The sequence below is a fragment of the Vanessa cardui genome, chromosome 29, assembly GCF_905220365.1.
Source record: "Vanessa cardui chromosome 29, ilVanCard2.1, whole genome shotgun sequence".
NCBI classification, from domain to species: domain Eukaryota; kingdom Metazoa; phylum Arthropoda; class Insecta; order Lepidoptera; family Nymphalidae; genus Vanessa; species Vanessa cardui.
Window position 1 is genome coordinate 7,046,802 of NC_061151.1, and position 22,314 is coordinate 7,069,115.

Sequence of the window (22,314 nt, forward strand, 5' to 3'; positions counted from 1 at the left end):
GTGAATCGGCAGTGATCGGTTTTATTGTATTTGCCGACGCTACATCTGAGTTGTGTCGTACTGTCCACACAAAAACTACAAATTAATATTCAGATATACCACACTAGTTATCTATCGCGGCTTCGCGCGAAGTTTAGAGGATTGTTCGTCACATGTCAGCAAAAAAGATACCCTATGTCCTTTCCTGGAGTTCTAATTTCCTTCATACAGAATTTCATCAAATTCGGTTCAGCGGTTTGGTCGTGAAAGAGAGACAGACAGTCAGAGTTACTTTCACATTTATAATATTAATATAAATGATTTGCTATTGAACACATTGATGATTTACTGTTATTAAAAAAAAAAATAAAGACGAATTGATAACCTCCTCTTTGAAGTCGGTTGAAAACGGCTACCACAGATTACATAGATATTGTTGACTTCCAGGCAGGACATATTACATACATATATAATTGAATTTACTAACATGACTGTATTTTTAAATGTTGGAAACGAGTAGCCACTGAGTTTCTTACCGGTTCTTCTCTGTAAAATCCACTTCCCAAACCGGTGGTAGCTTCACTTGATGTAGTTATTAAATAAAGATTCAAAAGTGCTTGTAAAAGCCTACTTGAATAATTACGTTTTAATTTTTTTCCTTTTTTAATTAATAGGTATATTTAAGCATCAAATTTTAAGTTGAACCAAAACACTGATTGGGAAGTCATTCACCCCGCTAGAAATCCCCCTCCAAGTCAGCCCTAAGATACCCCTATTATATATATATCCCAGTTTAGGGGTACGGGCCCACTTTGAGATATATTACCTGATGTAATAACAACCAATACATTTCGATTTCGATTAGTAAGCATCTCACAATCACTGCAATCAGACCGAGCTGCCCGGACACCTGTATGTACAACGGAACAAGGGGGGAGGTGTACGCCTACTCGCTGTCGGAGTGCGGCTTCCTCTTCCTCCTGCCCTTGGGGTGCGCCTTGTACGTGTGCTTGCGGAGGTCCTTCAGCTTGAGGTACTTGCAGGGGCCCAGCTTGCACAGGAACTTGAAGTCCTCCGGGTTGCCGTGGTTGCGCAGCGCGTGCCGGTCGCGGATCGCCTCCGACACGAACGAGCGGTGGCACGTCGCGCACTCGAACGGCTTCGACGTGCTGTGCGACTGGAACGACACGATATTGATCAGTACATACGAGAGAGATGGCAAGCCCAGGCGAGCACCGGCGACTGAAACGACACGATTACTTTATTATAAACTAGCGGTCGCCCGCGGCTTCGCCCGCGTAGATAACGGTTCATAATCAGTCTTCTAATATCCCTACTGCTGAGGCACGGTCACATTACTTACAAGAATTACTGCAACCGGCGCTTGGATCTATTGTGATAAACCTCAAATTCGTGATCACAACGCCTCAGCCAGACCAACATCAGCCACGAATCTGATGAGGTTCTTAGGGTCGGAGGTCATTATGCCCTCTAAGGACATGAATTAGAACATTTTATAGTTCTATCTTTTATAGTTTAGGCATCATAAGCAAAAAATCAACTTTTTTGGTAGATTTTTTCCTTTTTTGTCCGAAAAACCCAAAATATCTTACGGAACCCTATTTTTTTCAAAATAAAATTTAGCCTATGTCATGCAGGATTAATTTAGCTTTCGAATGGTGAAAGAATTTTTAAAATCGGTCCAGTAGTTTTTGAGCCTATTCATTACAACCAAACAAACAAAGTTTTCCTCTTTATAATATTAGTGTAGATAAATTTATATGAGAGAGATGGCAAACCCAGGCACGCACCGCTGATTCATGTGCTTAATTTGTCTTTATAATTCATCTCGTGCTCAGCGGTGAAGGAAAACATCGTGAGGAAACCTGCACGTGACAAATTTCATAGAAATTCTGCCACATGTGTATTCCACCAACCCGCATTGGAACAGCGTGGTGGAATATGTTCCAAACCTTCTCCTTAAAGGGAGAGGAGGCCTTTAGCCCAGCAGTGGGAATTTACAGGCTGTTACTACTTACTTTATTAATATAAATACTTTTCAACCGACTTCAATCGTAAATTGCCTTTTAAGTAATCTAATATTTTTCATTTCATTTTACCTAGGAGGACTCTCAAAAATATATTAAATATGCAATTATTTTTATTACTTTTTAGTACATTTTTATTTGTTTTAAAATAGTGTTTTGTTTGAAGTCGGTTTTTCTTTTTGTTAAAATTTTATTTATACTTGGCGGTAGGGCTTTGTGCAAGCCCGTCTGGGTAGGTACCGTTCTCTTTCAGATCAGTTCAGTAATTTTGGAGTCTATTGCAAACATACAGACTTCGGAGACATTGTTTTACAATATGTAGTGATATAAAACTAAACTATATAGTGCACCGTTAGGAATATATATGATTAATATATTTTTATTTATATACTATTACTTATATCCACTTTAGTTTAACTTCTAAAATACTGATAACAGTTTCATCGCCAAAACGCAATTTTCTCAAATCCATAGTGAATATCATAGACTAATCTAGCTCTCGACCAATGAGAGCGCTGTTGTTATCTGGCCTTTTTCTGTTATTATTGAAATAAAGATATAATCTTCAATGGGGCCGTCTATAAATTAGGCGGGGGGGGGGGGGGTGTCTGCGGATGACGGTAAATGATAGATAGGAGGAGGGGGGGTGTTTCGGAATTCACGTCATTTTTATTTATTTATTTATTTATAGTTTAATGTTCACGGACAAAAATATAATTTCTAAAAAGAAATTTCTTCCAGCACACCTAGTAAGTGAGACTGCAAATGTGAGAGGCGGGAAAAATAGGGAATAATATTATTATATATTATTATTTCCAATTTTTTACTTTTATATTATATTTATCAATGATTATTGCCAAAGTAAAAAGGTGACTCTATAACCAAGTGTTTTAATCATTTAATACCCTATTTTTCTCAAATCTGCAATATTTTAATTTCGTCGAACTGGTAATGACGTCAATTATGGGAGAAGGGGGGGGATCATTAACAAATGAGGATAGGATGATTGTAGGGGAGGGGGGTCTAAAGTCTGAAAAAATCAATGACGTAATTTATGGACGGCCCCTATAGACATTAATGCTATATACATAAATGTTAGTCGCTTGCGTTTTACGATGTTAGTTACCACGTGTTATCCCAAAAAAGTAGCCCATGTCTTTTCTTGGAATTCAACTTTGCTTCACACCGAATTTCATCGAATTCGGTTCAGCGGTTTGGTCGTGAAATTGCGACAGACAGACAGACAAAATTACTTTCACATTTATAACATCACTATAGATATATGTGACGTCTCGTGCGCTCGGACTGCCCCTGATAATCAACGCGTAACATTCCAAGGTCACTCACGACTTTCAAGTGCCTCTTCAGGCTGGAGTTGGTGCCGAAGCTGGTGTTGCAGATCTCGCACAGGAACGGCCTCTCGTTGCGGTGAGTGCGCTCGTGGACCTGCGGAGACGCCCAGTGGTTACAACGCGTGCTCTTAGCCGATGATTGCGGGTTCAAACCCAGGCAAGCGCCACTGAACATTCATGTGCTTAATTTGTAATTAATCTCGTGCTCAGTGGTGAAGGAAAACATCGTGAGGACACCTGCATGTGTCTAATTTCATACAAATTCTGCCACATGTGTATTCGAACAAGCGGTATTGGAACACTGTGGTGAAATATGTTCCAAACCTTCTCCTCAAAGGGAGAGGAGGCCTTTGTCCAGCAGTGGGAAACAATGTGCACTCATGTGACCTACAGCGGGTCTGCCTCCTCACCCGGGCCATCTTTAACATACTGGAGGCCCTGGGCAAAAGTCATATTAAGATAACGGGGCCGCTATGAATTTGAGAGGACACTTTTGTTTGAAAAATCAAAGAAACTTTCATTTTCCTTTAATTTGTGAATAAACAATGCCATTATTGCCATATTTGTGGGTCGGATATAACGGAAAACGTTCCGATCTTTGTATATGGTCCGGTGGGGCGCGTCACCTGCAGGCTGTAGGCCTCGAAGAAGCCCTTCCCGCAGTAGGTGCAGCGGAAGGTGGCGCCGCGCAGCACGCGCTCGTGCGTCTTCATGTGCACGGCGAGCAGCGCGCGCGACCCGAACTTCTTCGGGCACTGCGCGCAGCCGTGCGTCTTCTCCTGGGGGGGGGGGCGATGACATAACACCTGAGCCTCAAACTTATAGTCCGCCCTACGGCTCTGTAAGAATTCACTTTAAATATCACTTGTGATGTAAACGACCAACTAACGGTGACACACGATTTTCACGTGTTTTATATACATTATATGATAACATTCAATATTAGATTCCGACATATCACTCTTGTGTTCTGTGACTGAGTTTCGAGATTTTAACGAGAGAGTAACGTTTGTGTGAATTCGTTAAGTGAAGTTCAGTTTGTTAATTTTAGTTTAAATATAAATTCTTGGAGTATAAATGTGTTTTTATTCAACATTGAGACTAAGTTTGAGAATTCTGTCATGTTTTTCTATAGATTATTCCAAGCACAAGAGGACAAATGGCAAATAAAAAACATTATATCACCGAATTGACGCGATATTATTGCAGTGACAGTAACAGCCTGTCAATTTCCCACTGCTGGGCTAAGGCCTCGTCTCCCATTAAGTAGAGGGTTTGGAACATATTCCACCACGCTGTTCCAATGCGGCTTGGTTGGTGATTGATTAATTGAGCTTGAATAATCTATGATATTAAAATCCCTTCTCGAACGTCAACGAAATTGTTATCGGAACTTTGAACGTAAAATTAAAGTATTTATTTAATAAATAAAAAAAGTAATTAAAGTAGTTTAGAGGATATTTGTGGATAAAATAAAGAAAGATACATAGCAACACTCAAAACTATGTGAATTTATACAAATAGTCTTTTGTCTAATCAAATACTTTAGGATGATTCCATAGACAATGATATACAGGTACTCCATTCCAACTATAACAGGGAAAAGGCTAAGTAAACAACGTCTGACAGCAAATAGACGCGATATTATTGGTCGAGAGCTTGATTAGTCCATGATATTCACTGTGGATTTGCGATTTTTTTTTTATTGTATAGATTGGAGGGCGAGCATCTGGGCCACCTGATGGTAAGAGGTCACCATCACCCATAGACAATGACGCTGTAAGAAATATTAACTATTCCTTACATCGTCAATGTGCCACCAACCTTGGGACCTAAGAAGTTATATCCCTTGTGCCTGTAGTTACACTGGCTCACTCACCCTTCAAACCGGAACACAACAATACTGAGTACTGTTATTTGGCGGTAGAATAACTGTTGAGTGGGTGGTACCCAGACGGGCTTGCACAAAGCCCTACCACCGAATGGCGTTATTAACGACAAAACATTTATCGAAATTTAGGTAAGTAAAATGAAAGTGAAAATAAGTAATTAAGTGTTGTATTATAAATAAAGATATATTAATCAGAAATTCTTAATGGTGCGCAATATATTAGTTATTAGTAAATTGCATGAAGTACGTAAATTCCAGGTTTGTTTATCTTTATTCCCACTTCCATTGGAATAAGCTTTATATTGTGATCGCGCCACGCAAATTATAGTAGCAATAAGTAAAAATAAGTAAAAATAGCTGTTAATAATAAATAAGTAAAAATAGCTGTTCCACATCTTAAGAAAGAATCACCCACTCAGATCCCGCATCCTCATAACAAAAGATAAATTAAAAAATAAACACACAATTACTGTACATTTTTCACGTACTGATTTCCAGTTCGTAAATAAAAACTAACTATTAAGGTAACAGCCTGTAAATTTCTCACTGCTGGGAAAGGAGGCATCCTCTTTCTTTACAGAAAAAGTTAGGAGGACATTCCACACGGCGCTCCAATGCATGAAATTAATTAAAATTAGACAAATGCAGGTTCCCTCGAGGTTTCAGTCTCCACTGAACTCGGGATGAATTATAAACACAAATTAAACACTTGACATTGAGTGATACTTACCTGGGTTTAAAAACGCTCCAAGCACTGGGCTAACTTGACTCTTAAATGAAACAACAACAGTCTGTAAATTTCTCAATGCAGGGCTAAGGCCTCCTTTCGCTTTGAGGATAAGGTTTTGAACATATTCCACCACGTTGTTCCAATGCGGGTTGGCGGAACACATATGTGGCAGAATTTCTATGAAATTTGACACATGCAGGTCGCATGTTTCTCGAGGTTTTCATTCACCACCGAACTCGGATAAATTATAAACACAAATCAAGCTCATGGAAATTCATTGATGCTTACCTGGGTTTGATCTCGCTCCAACTGGGCCATCTCGGCTCCTAAATAAAAGACAACACCGAATTAAATTTGAAATATTTATTTCTGTGACAGATACAACATTTTACAATTTGGTAAAATCTTATAATCTACGAACTAACTTTACAATAAACTATTACATACAACACACAATTTAAAATCTTATAAATAAAAGTGCATTATCTAGTATTTAAACGAATCTATGTATTATACGCTAGTTAAGAATTAATTTGGTTCCTTTAATAATTTCAAATCTGTTCTTTTTTTAAATTAATGATGTACAAACATAATACATATATATTAATAGCAAATCGTAAAAAATGTAAACAAATATGTTATATTCTATAATAACCATTCGTTTACATTTTCTACGAATCGTTTGTAAATAATTTCACAATTTTACGTCGCTAGGGAGAAAAAAACAAGTGTATATACATTATATACTTTAATATAACAAAAGAACTAGCGCCCTGTCGATTGAATCAAAATATATTACAGTATTCATACTATTCCTTATCACTTAAAATTATTTTAAACTACAAACAGATCTAAGAGATTTCTATTTAATATCCCATCACTTGTCTTTGTCTTTTTATAATCTGTCCCGTTCGCACAATTTCCTAACCTTATATTATTATATTGATAAACAATAATTGTGAAAATTTGTTTTATTGTAAAAAAAATATTATAATACTGTACATACTATCATAACTCTTGTTTTTTTTTTACGGATTTGAATATCATATAAATTACAAAAATATCAGAATTAAATAGATTCACCGTCGTTGCCATGGTTAAAATTTAGTAAAAGCCCAGTGTTACTTAGAATGTTGCCAGTGCAAATTATTAAAATAAAATTTATCTTTTTTTTAATTTCATAAAATTTAGTTATCGCTTTCTCAAATTGGTTTAGTATTCAATTTTAAAATCTATTGAAGTTCCGAGATTTATAGCTAAATTTTAAACGCGTGCTAGAAGTTAAATCAAATAAGATATATAAAAAAAAACAAATACGGCAACATACTATATAGGCTATAGTATGTTGCCGTATTTGTATATATATCACTGAAGTGCGATAGCTTGGTCCTGTGGCCATCAACAATATTACTATTACAGTTAAATGATTATTGAAACTCTTATATGATTTTTATATATTGATCAAATGACGTATTTGTAACAAGACCGTCCGGGTAGGTATCATATACAGTAAAAGCTCCTTATTCGCGGGGTATATGTTCCGTAAATATGCCGCGAATACAGAAACCGTGAATATGGAATGGTAATTTATATGGGATTATAGGGGATACGTTCCTAGGTGACAAAATAAAAAAACAAATATATAAAAAAAACAATTTTATTGAAGTTTTTGACCATATTGATTAATTATTATCTTCAGGCTTAGGCAATGGTTTAAAGAATTTCGTAATTCTTTCTTGCTTGGCAGTTTTTAAGAGCTCCTTCAATTCAGACTGATATTCAGCAGTGGCATTAGCAATTTTCCTCTTAAAAATAAGACTTCGTTCCATAGACGGATCAATTTTCATAAAGAAATCACAAAGCTCATTTGCCATTTTTAAACCTTCACTAAGATTTTTCAAATTAAATGTCACGTTTTCAGTGCTTGTTGAAGCCTCTTCTTCAATAGGCTGTGAATTTAACATTTCCTCCAAGTCGGTTTCAGTCAAATCTTCATTTTGCGATTCAAGCAACTCCTGAATGTCACTTGATTCTATCTGGTCGAACCCATCTCGTCCTATTCCATTCGCTATTTCGGCAATGTTTGCAGTTAAAGTTTGAATTTGGACAGATTCTTCGTCATTTTCCGCAGTCAAAACAGGCCACAGTTTTTTCCAGCATGATTTCAATGTGGATGGCTTCAGTTCTCCCAAAGATTCTTTTACGTTTACGATGCATTCTGCTATGTTAAATTTCTTCCAGCATTCCATAACATTCATATCAGGATCACATTCCATATTATCCAGTATGATTTTGAAGGTTCGTCTAATGTAATAGAGCTTAAAGGCCTGGATTATTCCTTGGTCCATAGGTTGAAGCAAAGCCGTCGTGTTGGGAGGTAAAAATGACACTTTTATATTTGGATGCATAGTTTCAAGTTCGCGAGGATGACCTGGTGCATTGTCCAAAACTAGAACGGCTTTAAAGTCTAAATTCTTTTTTTTTAAATAAGTTTCAACTTCAGAAACAAAACAATTCCGAAACCAGTCACAAAAAATAGCGCTTGTAACCCACGCTTTCTTATTAGCACGCCAAAACACTGGCAGGTTGTCCTTGTTTTGATTTTTTAAAGCACGAGGATTTAACGATCTGTAAAGCATCAGTGGTTTAATGACACAATCACCAGATGCATTAGAACATAGCAGCATTGTAACTCTATCCTTTGCTGCCTTAAATCCAGGGGCAGACTTTTCGCTTTTAGAAATGAATGTTTTGTTTGGCATTCTCTTCCAAAACAGTGCAGTTTCGTCTGCATTAAATACTTGTTCAGGTTTGTATCCTCCATCAGCTACTAGGTTTGCAAATTCTTCTGGATATTTTTTTGCTGCAGCAGTGTCTGCAGATGCAGCTTCTCCAACGATTTTAATACTATGCAATGATTGTCGCACCTTAAATTTATTGAACCAACCTTCCGATGCTTGAAATCCTCCATCTGTACATTCACCACCACCACTACCACCAGGTTCTTTAAAATGTGCGTAAAGACGCATTGCCTTCTCCCGGATCATTGGACCACTCAGGGGCATCCTTTTTTGGTTGCGGTCTTCGATCCATAATGACAACGCCACTTCCATTTTTTCTATTGCTGGATCACGAACAATTTTCGCTGACAGTGAAGTTGAAGCTACAGACGACCTTATTTTATCTTCGCATTTTTTTATCGATCGTACAGTTGATTCGTTGACATTGAATGAGCGTGATATGGATGCAAACGACTCTCCAAGACGTAAACGATCAAGCATTTCTATTTTCACTTTAAGTGGTAAAACTGATTTTTTACGCGTCGAAACTCGTTTTTCATTTTTTTTAGTCGACATTATAAGTTAGGAAGACAACGGAAGAGACGTGTTACTCGATCACAATTTTTGTAACGAATGGAAAGATGAAACAATAAAACACGTAAAGCGGCTCTTACCAAAGAACGGAACGTCTAATATGTGGCAGCATTTAACAATATACTTTATGCATTGAGTAATAAGGTTGCTTTACTTAAACATTTTGTTTGTTTACATTCTCAAAAACACCGACCGCGGCGAAGGCGGCTTATGTCAAAGGAAAAGTCGAAGCATTGCAGCGTCTATATCATATAACAACATACTTTAGGCATAGTTGTAATAAGGTCTATTTTATATTTTTTAATAGTCCATTTGACGGCGCGTTTACAAAGGAAACCGAATCCTTTTTAATAATATGTATGTACCGATGTACCGATTAGATCCGCGAATAAAGAAATCTTTAGCCGCGAATATAGGAATTGGGTCGCATATTTTTTATCCGCGAATAGTGAAAACGCGAATGAAGGAAGCGCGAATAAGGAGCTTTGACTGTACTCATATCTACCGTCAAGTAGCTGTGTCTCATTTAAAAGGGTGAGAAAGCAAGAGTAACTTCAGGCAAGTGTTAGATCTCAAGCTAAGGCATTGACGATGAAAGGTAAGTTAATATTTCTTATCCAACTTTATAGACCATGACCTTTTAACAGTTTGTCAGGCTGTCTACGTATTATACACGAAAAAAAAACAAGAGTTATTAAGGTGAATTCACTTGAATTTCACATCTGTTATTAAATTGTTGCTTTTTTCAAATGTATTTCACGATTCATGAAAAAAGAGTAACTACTTCATTTCGTGTCGTGTGACCATCCCACCTTAATTATATATTTTTAAGGAATAAATTGACGGGAAACAGTAATTTCTTTAACGTTTAAATATTTACAAATACTTTACAATTAACTTACACATAACCATTTTATAAATAAGATCGAAGTAAGTGCAGTATCTTACATCAACTTAACCGTGAAATTATACAAATTATTATTAAAAAAAAAATAAGTACTCACATCATCCAAACCAAGTACGTCTTATACTGAGTTCTTAAAATAAAGTGGGGGCAAATTAGGGGACATTTTCATAATCAGAATTAGAAAAATAAAACCATTTACTGAATTAGACAGTTATTCTTTTTCAATGAGTAATAAATCTCTCATTTACAGACACAAAACCGTTAGATTACAATCTACCTCGTATAGATTGTAATCTAACGAGTTTTGTAATCTTACGTTGACGTATATATAAACTTTAATATTCGTAAGCGCGAGGCAAGAGATAACAAATTGAGTCACTAGTCACTCCATACAGGAGAAATTTGAAACAAATTCCATAACCATCTCATTGAAGAGAATATATTTGCCCAGCAGTGGGACTCTTACGTCACTGCAAGCTTGAGACGAATTTTATTTAAACATGCGCTAGTGGAATGGACAATAATGTAAAAACTCCATTTTCTAAAATGTTAACAGATCAAATTAACTACATCAGCTTAAATCTCAACGCCCATTGGTCGATACCAGTTGATGACGCGATGTGTGACCAATGAGCGATCAGATATCGAACAGATACTATAACGGTGTGCCAATAAAGATATACAAAAAGGTTTGATATATGTAGCATAAACTTTGATATATATAGAATAACCTTATATTTGAATTTAGTGTTAAAGAGTTATAACTAAGTTTAATGTTTCGTCTCAGTAGAATCGACATTCCCAACCTGTTGGAGCTTTACATCTAATTCAAATCAATAAAGCACACATAAGTTAAGATTTAAGCCGCGAAAACGAGACAGAAAGAGTTATTCAATTTGACTTTTGGACTTTTGCTTCTAACCGTACAGTGTGCGACAGGGATGGCAATAACTCGCGTACAGACAGCACGAGAACGGTCACCGTTTGTAAGCAATCTTTATTGGCACCGGTTATACTAAACAACAATTTGGATGACATTTAAAAGTGCTACGAACGACTTATCCAATAGTTTAATCTACTTCGATTTCTTTACAATTGTTTAAGTATATTTAAAAACTTTATTAACTTTCATAATTACATTACTGTGTGACCTGGTGTTAAAAGGGCTTAAGGACATCCTACAACACTGGCTTTTACGCTCAGTTATAATCGCATTAACACAATAGGATAGAATATTCTGAATGTAGATATAATCTACATTCAGAACCGGTTGTAGCTTTAGTTTTAAAGTAATAAATAGATATATTTAACAACATCACATACATTACTCTGATCCCAATGTAAGTAGCTGAAGCACTTTTGTTGTGGAGAATTAGAAGCAACGATACCACAAACACCCAGACCCAAGACAACATAGAAAACTAATGATAATCTACATCGACTCGGCCGGACGAACCCGGGACCTCGGAGTGGCGTGCCCGTGACGTGTACACACTACTCGACCACGGAGGTCGTCAAAGAGTAATTGATGATTGGAGTGTTCTAGTGCCTCTAGAACAATAGGCTATTTGACTGGTTCTTAAAATCCATTTTATATTATTTAGTAGAGGTTAAGGAACTCAGTACAAGTATTTCTAGTACATATTTACCGAAAAATATCATATTAAAAATTCCATATTTAAATAGCGCGCAAAAACGCTACTTGGACAATATGGCGATGCAATGGGGTCTGTGACTGTCACTTTCTTGTATTTTAATCTGCGGTACATATAGTAGGCAATTAAGGTTACCAAGAGAGTGACCTCATAATAAGCCCGGCCAATCAGGAGCGTTTTGTGTCACGTGACAAACGTTTGAAACAATGCATTTTTATTTATGGATTTTTGAATAAATTAAGTATTATTTTTAACATTCGTTAGTAAATAACCATTTTTAAACTCATAATATACACTGATTACAATAATTCACAATTTATTTTTCGCATTGTCAAATAGCCTACTTCTATTATAATTATTTAAATAATTTGGCAAATAAAATACATTTAAAAAAAAATCTAAGCCCTTTTAACACCGGATCACTAACTTAGCGAGTGATGAAATTTAAAAAATTTTCTATTGTAGATAATAATGAGAAATATTTAATTTTCAAATGAATCAAAGCGTTATAATTACTATTGATATGTTTTACCTTCAATATCAGACATTTTATTTACCGCTAGACTTGAGATTACTCCACAAACCGAATTAAATAACATCTACATTGATCAATGTACGATTTGGAAACGTGAAACAGACACACAGACCTCGCTTAGACGTATTTAAAAGTTATGCATTCACTATACATAATATGCTGAATCAATTTCGATATGATTCTCTTCATATAGGTCGGAACATATAAACAGCTGTTCGGATAGTTCAGTCAGTATTGAATAAATAGTGAAAACGACGCAACTTAGATGTCGCATCGGCAAAATTCGTAAAACCGATCACATCCGAATTAAGTACGGTATCTCAAATTATCAATATTTATTTCTCACGTGAATATAATCTTTACACAAACGTAATAACGTGTAATATCGTACGACCTAATATATTCAATTCGACGCGTCGCTTTACACGCACTCGCTGTCTCGGGTCGAGCTGACGCGAGAGTCTATAGCGACGAATGGCGTCGAGTGGCGCGATAGGGAGCTGTTTCTGTTGGTTGTGAATCGGCAGTGATCGGTTTTATTGAATATGCCGACGCTACATCTGAGTTGTGTCGTACTGTCCACACAAAAACTACAAATTAATATTCAGATATACCATACTAGTTATCTACTGAGTTTCTTGCCGGTTCTTCTCGGTAGAATCTACTTTCCGAACCGGTGGTAGCTTCACTTAATTGTTAAATGACGATTCAAAAGTGCTTATAAAAGCCCACTTGAATAAAGCATACTTTGATTTTGATTTTGATTTTGATCTATCGCGGCTTCGCGCGAAGTTTAGAGGATTGTTCGTCACATGTTAGCAAAAAAGATATCCTATGTCCTTTCCTGGAGATCGAATTTGCTTCATACAAAATATCATCAAAATCGGTTCAGCGGTTTGGTAATGAAAGAGAGACAGACAGTCACAGTTACTTTCACATTTATAATATTATTATAGATGATTTGCTATTGAACGCTTTGATGATTTACTGTTATTAAAAAAAAAATACAGACGAATTGATAACCTCCTCTTTGAAGTCGGTTGAAAACGGCTACCACAGATTACATAGATATTGCTGACTTTCAGGCAGGACATATTACATACATATATGAATGTATTTAACTAACATGACTGTATTTTAAATGTTGAAAGGGAGTAACTACTGAGTTTCGTACCGGTTATTCTCTGTTGAATCCACTTGCCAAACCGGTGGTAGCTTCACATAATATAGTCGTTACATGACTATTCAACAATGCTTGTAAAAGCCCACTTGAATAAAGTTTGTTTTGATTTTTTTTCTCTTTTTAATTAATATGTATAGGTGATGGGGTAGTCACTCACCCCCCTAGATATCCCCCTAAGATACGGATTCTCCCAGTTTATGGGTACGGGCCTCTGAGATATATAACTTGATGTAATAACAACCAATACACTTTGATTTCGATTCGTAAGCATCTCACAATCACTGCAATCAGACCGAGCTGCCCGGACACCTGTATGTACAACGGAACAAGGGGGGAGGTGTACGCCTACTCGCTGTCGGAGTGCGGCTTCCTCTTCCTCCTGCCCTTGGGGTGCGCCTTGTACGTGTGCTTGCGGAGGTCCTTCAGCTTGAGGTACTTGCAGGGGCACAGCTTGCACAGGAACTTGAAGTCCTCCGGGTTGCCGTGGTTGCGCAGCGCGTGCCGGTCGCGGATCGCCTCCGACACGAACGAGCGGTGGCACGTCGCGCACTCGAACGGCTTCGACGTGCTGTGCGACTGGAACGACACGATATCGATCAGTACATGTGAGAGAGATGGCAAACCCAGGCAAGCACTGATTCACGTGCTTGATTTGTCTTTATAATTCATCTCGTGCGCAGCGGTGAAGGAAAACATCGCGAGGAAACCTGCATGTGACAAATTTCATAGAAATTCTGCCACATGTGTATTCCAACCGCAATGGAACAGCGTGGTGGTATATGTTCTAAACCTTCTCCTTAAAGGGAGAGGAGGCCTTTAGCCCAGCAGTGGGAATTTACAGGCTGTTGTTGTTGTTGTATGTTGTATCCCAATGTAAGTAGCTGAAGCACTTGTGTTGTGGAGAATCAGAAGTAACGACGGCACAAACACCCAGACACGAGACAACATAGAAAACTAATGGTAATGGACATCGACTCGGCCGGGAATCGAGCCCGGAGCCTCAGAGTGGCGTACCCATGAAAACCGGTGTACACACCACTCGACCATAGAGGTCGTCAACTTTTTTAATATAAATACTAGAGACCCGCCCACATGTTTAACAATAGGCTATTTGACTGGTTTTTAAAATCCATTTTATATTATTTAGTAGAGGTTAAGGAACCCAGTAAAAGTTGTGTTTTTTATTTCTAGTACATATTTGCCGAAAAATATCGTATTAAAAATTCCATATTTAATTATCGCGCGAAAACGCTACTTGGACAATATAATATAATTATATTGTCCAAGTATAATCCCCCTGATAATCAACGCGTAACATTCCAAGGTCACTCACGACTTTCAAGTGCCTCTTCAGGCTGGAGTTGGTGCCGAAGCTGGTGTTGCAGATCTCGCACAGGAACGGCCTCTCGTTGCGGTGAGTGCGCTCGTGGACCTGACGAGGAATAAACATCGTTGCAGTCAGTGCTGAGATGGCCCAGTGGTTCAAACCCAAGTACCACTATATATATGTGCTTAATTTCTGTTTATAATTCATCTCGTGCTCAGCGGTGAAGGAAAACATCGTGAAGAACCCTACATTTGTCTAATTTCATATAAATTCTGCCACATGTGTATTTCAACCTGCATTGGAACAGCGTGGTGAAATATGTTTCAAACTTTCTCCTCAAACAGAGAGGCCTCTGTCCAGCAGTGGGAAACAATGTGCACCCGTGTGACCTACAGCGGGTTTGTCTCCTCACCCGGGCCCTGGGCAATAGTCTTAAGATAACGGGGCCGCTATGAATTTGACAGGACAATTTTGTTTGAACAAACAAAGAAACTATCATTGTTCTTCAATTTGTGAATAAATAAAGCTTTGGTGATACCTAGTTGCTGATTCGATACTATATTTGTAAGTGGGATATATTGGAAACTAGCGACCCGTACGGGTGCAATACTAATACTAAATAGACCAAAATTAAACTTCAAAAATTATCAGTGTTTTTTACTATATTGATCAATTATTATAAACAAAAACTTTCATCTCGAATTACTCTATCTATTAAAAAAACCGCATCAAAATCTGTTGCGTAGTTTTAAAGACGACAGAGAAAGCGGCTTTGTTTTATACTATGTAGTGAAATCAGAATCCGCTATGAATTTGACAGAACACTTTTGTTTGAACAATCAAAGAATCTTTCATTGTCCTTTAATTTGTGAATAAACAATGCCATTATTGCCATCTTTGTGGATTGGATACAACGGAAAAGTCAATAATACAGAAAAATAATTTCGAAACTATTCCGATCTTTTCATATGGTCTGGTTTAAAGGGAGGGCTCTGTCCAACATTGTTTGTTTGTTCGTCTTTAACTGAAGGCCCTGGGCGTATTAGGTTATATGGGGCAGTGGGCGCGTATTTGTGGATTGGATACAACGGTAAAGACAGAATTATTAATTCGAAAATATTCCGATCTTTTTATACGGTCTGGTTTAAAGGGAGGGCTCTGTCCAGCATTGTTTAGAGGCCCTGGGCGCATTAGGTTACACGGGGCGGGCGCGCGTCACCTGCAGGCTGTAGGCCTCGAAGAAGCCCTTCCCGCAGTAGGTGCAGCGGAAGGTGGCGCCGCGCAGCACGCGCTCGTGCGTCTTCATGTGCACGGCGAGCAGCGCGCGCGACCCGAACTTCTTCGGGCACTGCGCGCAGCCGTGCGTCTTCTCCTGGGGGGGGGGCGATGACATAACACCTGAGCCTCAAACTTATAGTCCGCCCTACGGCTCTGTAAGAATTCACTTTAAATATCACTTTAGATGTAACCGACCAACTAACGGTGACACACGATTTTCACGTGTTTTATATACATTATATGATTACATTCAATATTATTCCGACATATCACTCTTGTGTTCTGTGAGTGAGTTTCGAGATTTTAACGAGAGAGTAACGTTTGTGTGAATTCGTTAAGTGAAGTTCAGTTTGTTAATTTTAGTTGTAAGTTACGATTAAATATAAATTCTTGGAGTATAAATGTGTTTTTATTCAATATTGAGACTAAGTTTGAGAATTCTGTCATATTTTTCTATAGATTATTCCAAGCACAAGAGGACAAATGGCAAATAAAAGACATAATTATCACCGAATTGACGCGATATTATTACAGTGACAGTAACAGCCTGTCAATTTCCCACTGCTGGGCTAAGGCCTCGTCACCCATTAAGGAACATATTCCACCACGCTGTTCCAATGTGGCTTGGTTGATGATTGATTAATTGAGCTTGAATAATCTATGATATAAAAATCCCTTCTCGAACGTCGACGAAATTGTTATCGGAACTTTGAACGTAAAATTAAAGTATTTAATTAATCAATAAAAAAAGTAATTAAAGTATAAGTAGTTCAGTGGATATTTGTGGATAAAATAAAGAAAGATACATAGCAACACTCAAAACTATGTGAATTTATACAAATAGTCTTTTGTCTAATCAAATACTTTAGGATGATTGCATAGACAATTATATATAGGTACTCCATTCCAACTATAACAGGGAAAAGGCTAAGTAAACAACGTCTGACAGCAAATAGACGCGATATTATTGGTCGAGAGCTTGATTAGTAACAAAAGATAAATTAAAAAATAAACACACAATTACTGTACACGTTTCTCTTACTCTTTTCTAGTTCGTAAATAAAAGCTAACTATTTAGTATAAACAGTAACACCTGTAATTTTCCCGCAGCTGGTAAAGGAGGCCTGCTCTTCCTCTGAAGAGAAGAGTAGGAGGATATTCCACCACTCTGCTGCAATGCGGGAAATTAATTAAAATTAGACAAATACAGGTTCCCTCGCGAGGTTTTCATTCACCACCGAACTCGCAATGAATTATAAACACAAATTAAGCATTTGAAATTGACTGATGCTTACCTGGGCTTAAAAATGCACTAAGCACTGGACCAACTCGACTCTTAAATAAAACAACAACTGCCTGTAAATTTCCCAAAGCAGGGCTTAGGCCTCCTCTCGCTTTGAGGATAAGGTTTTGAACATATTCCACCACGCTGTTCCAATGCGGCTTGGTGGATCACACATGTGTTGTGTTGTGGATTCCATTCACGACTGAAATCGGAATAAATTATAAACACAAATTAAGCTCATGGAAATTCATTGATTGACGGCTCCTAAATAAAAGACAACACCGAATTAAATTTGAAATATTTATTTCTGTGACAGATACAACATTTTACAATTTTGGTAAAATCTTATAATCTACGAACTAACTTTACAATAAACTATTACATACAACACACAATTTAAAATCTTATAAATAAAAGTGCATTATCTAGTATTTAAACGAATCTATGTATACGCTAGTTAAGAATTAATTTGGTTCCTTTAATAATTTCAAATCTGTTCTTTTTTAAATTAATGATGTACAAACATAATTATACATATATATTAATAGCAAATCGTAAAAAATGTAAACAAATATGTTATATTCGATAATAATCATTTGTTTACATTTTCTACGAATCGTTTGTAAATAATTTCACAAATTTATGTCGCTAGGGAGAAAAAAAACAAGTGTATATACATTATATACTTTAATATAACAAAAAAACTAGCGCCCTGTCGATTGAATCAAAATATATTACAGTATTCATACTATTTCTTATCACTTAAAATTATTTTAAACTACAAACAGATCTAAGAGATTTCTATTAAATATCCCATCACTTGTCTTTGTCTTTTTATAACCTGTCCCGCTCGCACAATTTCCTAACCTTATATTATTATATTGATAAACGATAATTGTGAAAATTTGTTTTATTGTAAAAAAAATTATAATACTGTACTATCATAACTCTTGTTTTTTTTTTACGGATTTGAATCTCATATAAATTACAAAAATATCAGAATTAAATAGATTCACCGTCGTTACCATGGTTGAAATTTAGTAAATGTCCAGTGTTACTTAGAATTTTGCCAGTGTAAATTATTAAAATAAAATTCATCTTCTATTTAATTTTATACAATTAAGAAATCTTATATTCGCTATCGCTAAATTGGGATAGTATTAAATTTTAAAATCTATTGAAGTTCCGAGATTTATACCTAAATTTTAAACACGTGCTAGAAGGTAAATTCACATAGAATATATATAAAAAACAAATACGGCAACATACTATACTGAAGGCAAGGTTCGGAAGTATAGGTTAGTATAGTATAGGTTATTGCACTGAAGCACGATAGCTTGGTCCTGTTGCCATTAATAATATTACTACTTCTGTAAATTGATTATTGAAATTCATATATGATTTTTATATATTGATCAAATGACGTATTTGTAACAAGACCGTCCGGGTAGGTATCATATACTCATATCTACCGTCAAATAGCTGTGTCTCATTTAAAAGGGTGAATAAGCAAGAGTAACTTCAGGCAAGTGTTAGATCTCAAGCTAAGGCATTGACGATGAAAGGTAAGTTAATATTTCTTATACAACTCTATAGACCATGACCTCTTAACAGTATGCCAGGCTGTCTACATATTATAAATGAAAAAAAAAACAAGAGTTATTAAATTTAAATCACTTGAATTTCACTTCTGTTTATATTAAATTATTGCTTATTTCAAACGTATTTCACGATTCATGAAAAAAGAGTAACGACTTAATTTTGCGTCGATTTAAAATTAACAATCAAAATTGTTATGCTGACCATCTTCCACCTTAATTATACATATTTAAGGAATAAATTGACGGGAAACAGTAATTTCGTTAACATTAAAATATTTACAAATACTTTACAATTAACTTACACATAACCATTTTATAAATAAGATCGAAGTATGTGCAGTATCTTACATCAACTTAACCGTGAAATTATACAAATTATTATAAAAAAAATAAGTACTCACATCATCCAAGCCAAGAACGACTTATACTGAGTTCTTAAAATAAAGTGGGGGCAAATTAGGGGGCATTTTCATAATCAGAATTAGAAAAATAAAACCATTTACTGAATTAGACAGTTATTCTTTTTCAATGAACAATAAAACTCATTTACGGACATAAAAATCTATTTAACTTCCGGAAGAGAGGGGCGCTTGGAGCGTTACCATCAATGTAATATATTTGTTAATTCATATATGTCACAGTAAGATTACAAATTTAGTTTGATTACAATCTACCTCGTTAGATTGTAATCTAACAGATTACAATATAACGAAAAATAATGCGTTAAATTGCAATCATATCTCACGGTTCACAATATTTCGACAGATTACAATCTCACGAGATTAGATTGTAATCTAACTAATTTTGTAATCTTACGATGACATATACATATATAAACTTTAATATAAGCCGAGGCAAGAGATAACAAATTGAGTCACTAGTCACTCCATACAGGAGAAACTTGTAACAAATTCCATAACCATCTCATTGAAGGGAATATATTTGCCCAGCAGTGGGACTCTTACGTCACTTCAAATTTGAGATGAATTTAATTTAAACATGCGCTAGTGGAATGGACAATAATGTAAAAAATCCATTTTCTAAAATGTTAACGAATCAAATTAACTAAGTCAGCTTAAATCTCAACGCCCATTGGTCGATATCAGTTGATGACGCGATGTGCGGCCAATGAGCGATCAGATAGCGAACAGATAATATAACGGTGTGCCAATAAAGAAATACAAAAAGGTTTGATATATATAGCATAACCTTATATTTGAATTTGGTGTTAAAGAGTTATAACTAAGTTTAAAGGTTCGTCTCAGTAGAATCAGCATTCCCAACACGACGTAGCCTTACATCTAATTCAAATCAATAAAGCACACATAAGTTAAGATTTAAGCCGCGAAAACGAGACGGAAAGAGTTAATCAAACTTTGACTTTTGGATTTTTGCTTCTAACCGTACAGTGTGCGACAGGGATGGCAATAACTCGCGCACAGACAGCACGAGAACGGTCACCGTTTGTAAACAATCTTTATTGGCACCGGTTGTACTGAAACAACAATTTGGATGACATTTAAAAGTGCTACGAACGACTTATCCAATAGTTTAATCTACTTCGATTTTTTTACAATTGTTTAAGTATATTTAAAAACTTTATTAACTTTCATAATTACATTACTGCGTGACCTGGTGTTAAAAGGGCTTAAGGATAACGTACAACACTGGCTTTTACGCTCAGTTACAATTCCATAAACACAAAAGAAACGAATATTCCTTATTGAATAAAATTATTATTATTAACACTACTGAATTTCTTGCCGTTTTCTCTGGGTAGAATCTATATTCAGAGCCGGTGGTAGCTTTACTTTTAAAGTAGGTAGTAAGTACTTACTTGGTGGTACGGGCTTTGTGCAAGCTCGTCTGGGTAGGTACCACCCACTCATCAGTTATTCTACCGCCAAACAACAGTACTCAGTATTGTTGTGTTCCGGTTTGAAGGGTGAGTGAGCCAGTGTAACTACAGGCACAAGGGACATAACATCTTAGTTCCCAAGGTTGGTGGCACATTGACGATGTAAGGAATAGTTAATATATCTTACATCTTCATTGTCTATGGGTGATGGTAACCACTTACCAATTGGTGGCCCATATACTCGTCCGCCAACCTATACCATAAAAAATTGATGATTGGAGGGTTCTTGGGCCACTAACACAATTTCTTTTACAATATTTAAAATGATTTGGTAAATAAAATACATTTAAAAAAACACCTAAGCCCTTTTAACACCGGATCACTAACTAAGCGAGTGATGAAATTTAAAAATTTTCTATTGTAGATAATAATGAGATATATTTAATTTTCAAATGAATCAACATGTTATAATTACTATTGATATGTTTTACCTTCAATATCAGACATTTTATTTACCGCTAGACTTGAGATTACTCCACAAACCGAATTAAATAACATCTATGTTGATCAATATACGATTTTGGAAACGTGAAACAGACACACAAACCTCACTCAGACGTACTTCAAAGTTATGCATTCACTATACATAATATGCTGAATCAATTTCGATATGATTCTCTTCATATAGGTCGGAACATATAAACAGCTGTCCGGATAGTTCAGTCAGTATTGAATAAATAGTGAAAACGACACATAGATGTCACATCGGCAATATTCGTAAAACCGATCACATCCGAATTAAGTACGCTATCCCAAATCATCAATATTTATTTCTCATGCGAATATGATCTTTACACAAACGTAATAACGTGTAATATCGTATGACATAATATATTCAATTCGACGCGTCGCTTTACACGCACTCGCTGTCTCGGGTCGAGCTGACGCGAGAGTCTATAGCGACGAATAGCGTCGAGTGGCGCGATAGGGAGCTGTTTCTGTTGGTTGTAAATCGGCAGTAATCGGTTTTATTGTATTTGCCGACGCTACATCTGAGTTGTGTCGTACTGTCCACACAAAAACTACAAATTAATATTCAGATATACCATACTAGTTATCTCCTGCGGCTTCGCTTGAATTTAGGGGCTCGTTTGTCATGTGTTTAAATAATTAACTTTAAAAAAAAAATAAAACCGACTTCAAATGCGTTGGGGGTGAAATATTTTCTTCAAATTCGCATGAAACCACACTTTTAATAATACCTATTCAACAAAAAAATAATCGTTCAAATTGGTTTATAATCAGCGGAGA

At 36.3% G+C, this 22,314-nt stretch overlaps 3 protein-coding genes across 3 annotated transcripts; all 3 read right to left on the reverse strand.

Moving 5' to 3' along the window:
- Positions 1–897: 897 nt before the first annotated feature.
- On the reverse strand, positions 898–6,318 carry LOC124541875 (zinc finger protein 558-like). Its single transcript, XM_047119782.1, has 4 exons — positions 6,289–6,318; positions 4,006–4,158; positions 3,375–3,473; positions 898–1,156 (listed from the first exon to the last, which is right to left on the reverse strand). The coding sequence occupies exons 1-4, from the start codon at positions 6,316–6,318 to the stop codon at positions 926–928; spliced, it is 513 nt and encodes a 170-aa protein (XP_046975738.1). The 3' UTR covers positions 898–925.
- A 1,364-nt stretch (positions 6,319–7,682) lies between these two features.
- Positions 7,683–9,113, reverse strand: LOC124541876 (tigger transposable element-derived protein 1-like). Its single transcript, XM_047119783.1, has one exon. It carries the CDS (start codon positions 9,111–9,113, stop codon positions 7,683–7,685), a length of 1,431 nt encoding a protein of 476 aa, XP_046975739.1.
- Positions 9,114–13,753: 4,640 nt separating this feature from the next.
- LOC124541877 (zinc finger protein 227-like) lies at positions 13,754–16,374 on the reverse strand. The gene is made up of 3 exons (XM_047119784.1): positions 16,201–16,374; positions 14,988–15,086; positions 13,754–14,230 (listed from the first exon to the last, which is right to left on the reverse strand). Exons 1-3 carry the CDS (start codon positions 16,372–16,374, stop codon positions 14,000–14,002), a joined length of 504 nt encoding a protein of 167 aa, XP_046975740.1. The 3' UTR covers positions 13,754–13,999.
- Positions 16,375–22,314: the final 5,940 nt, after the last annotated feature.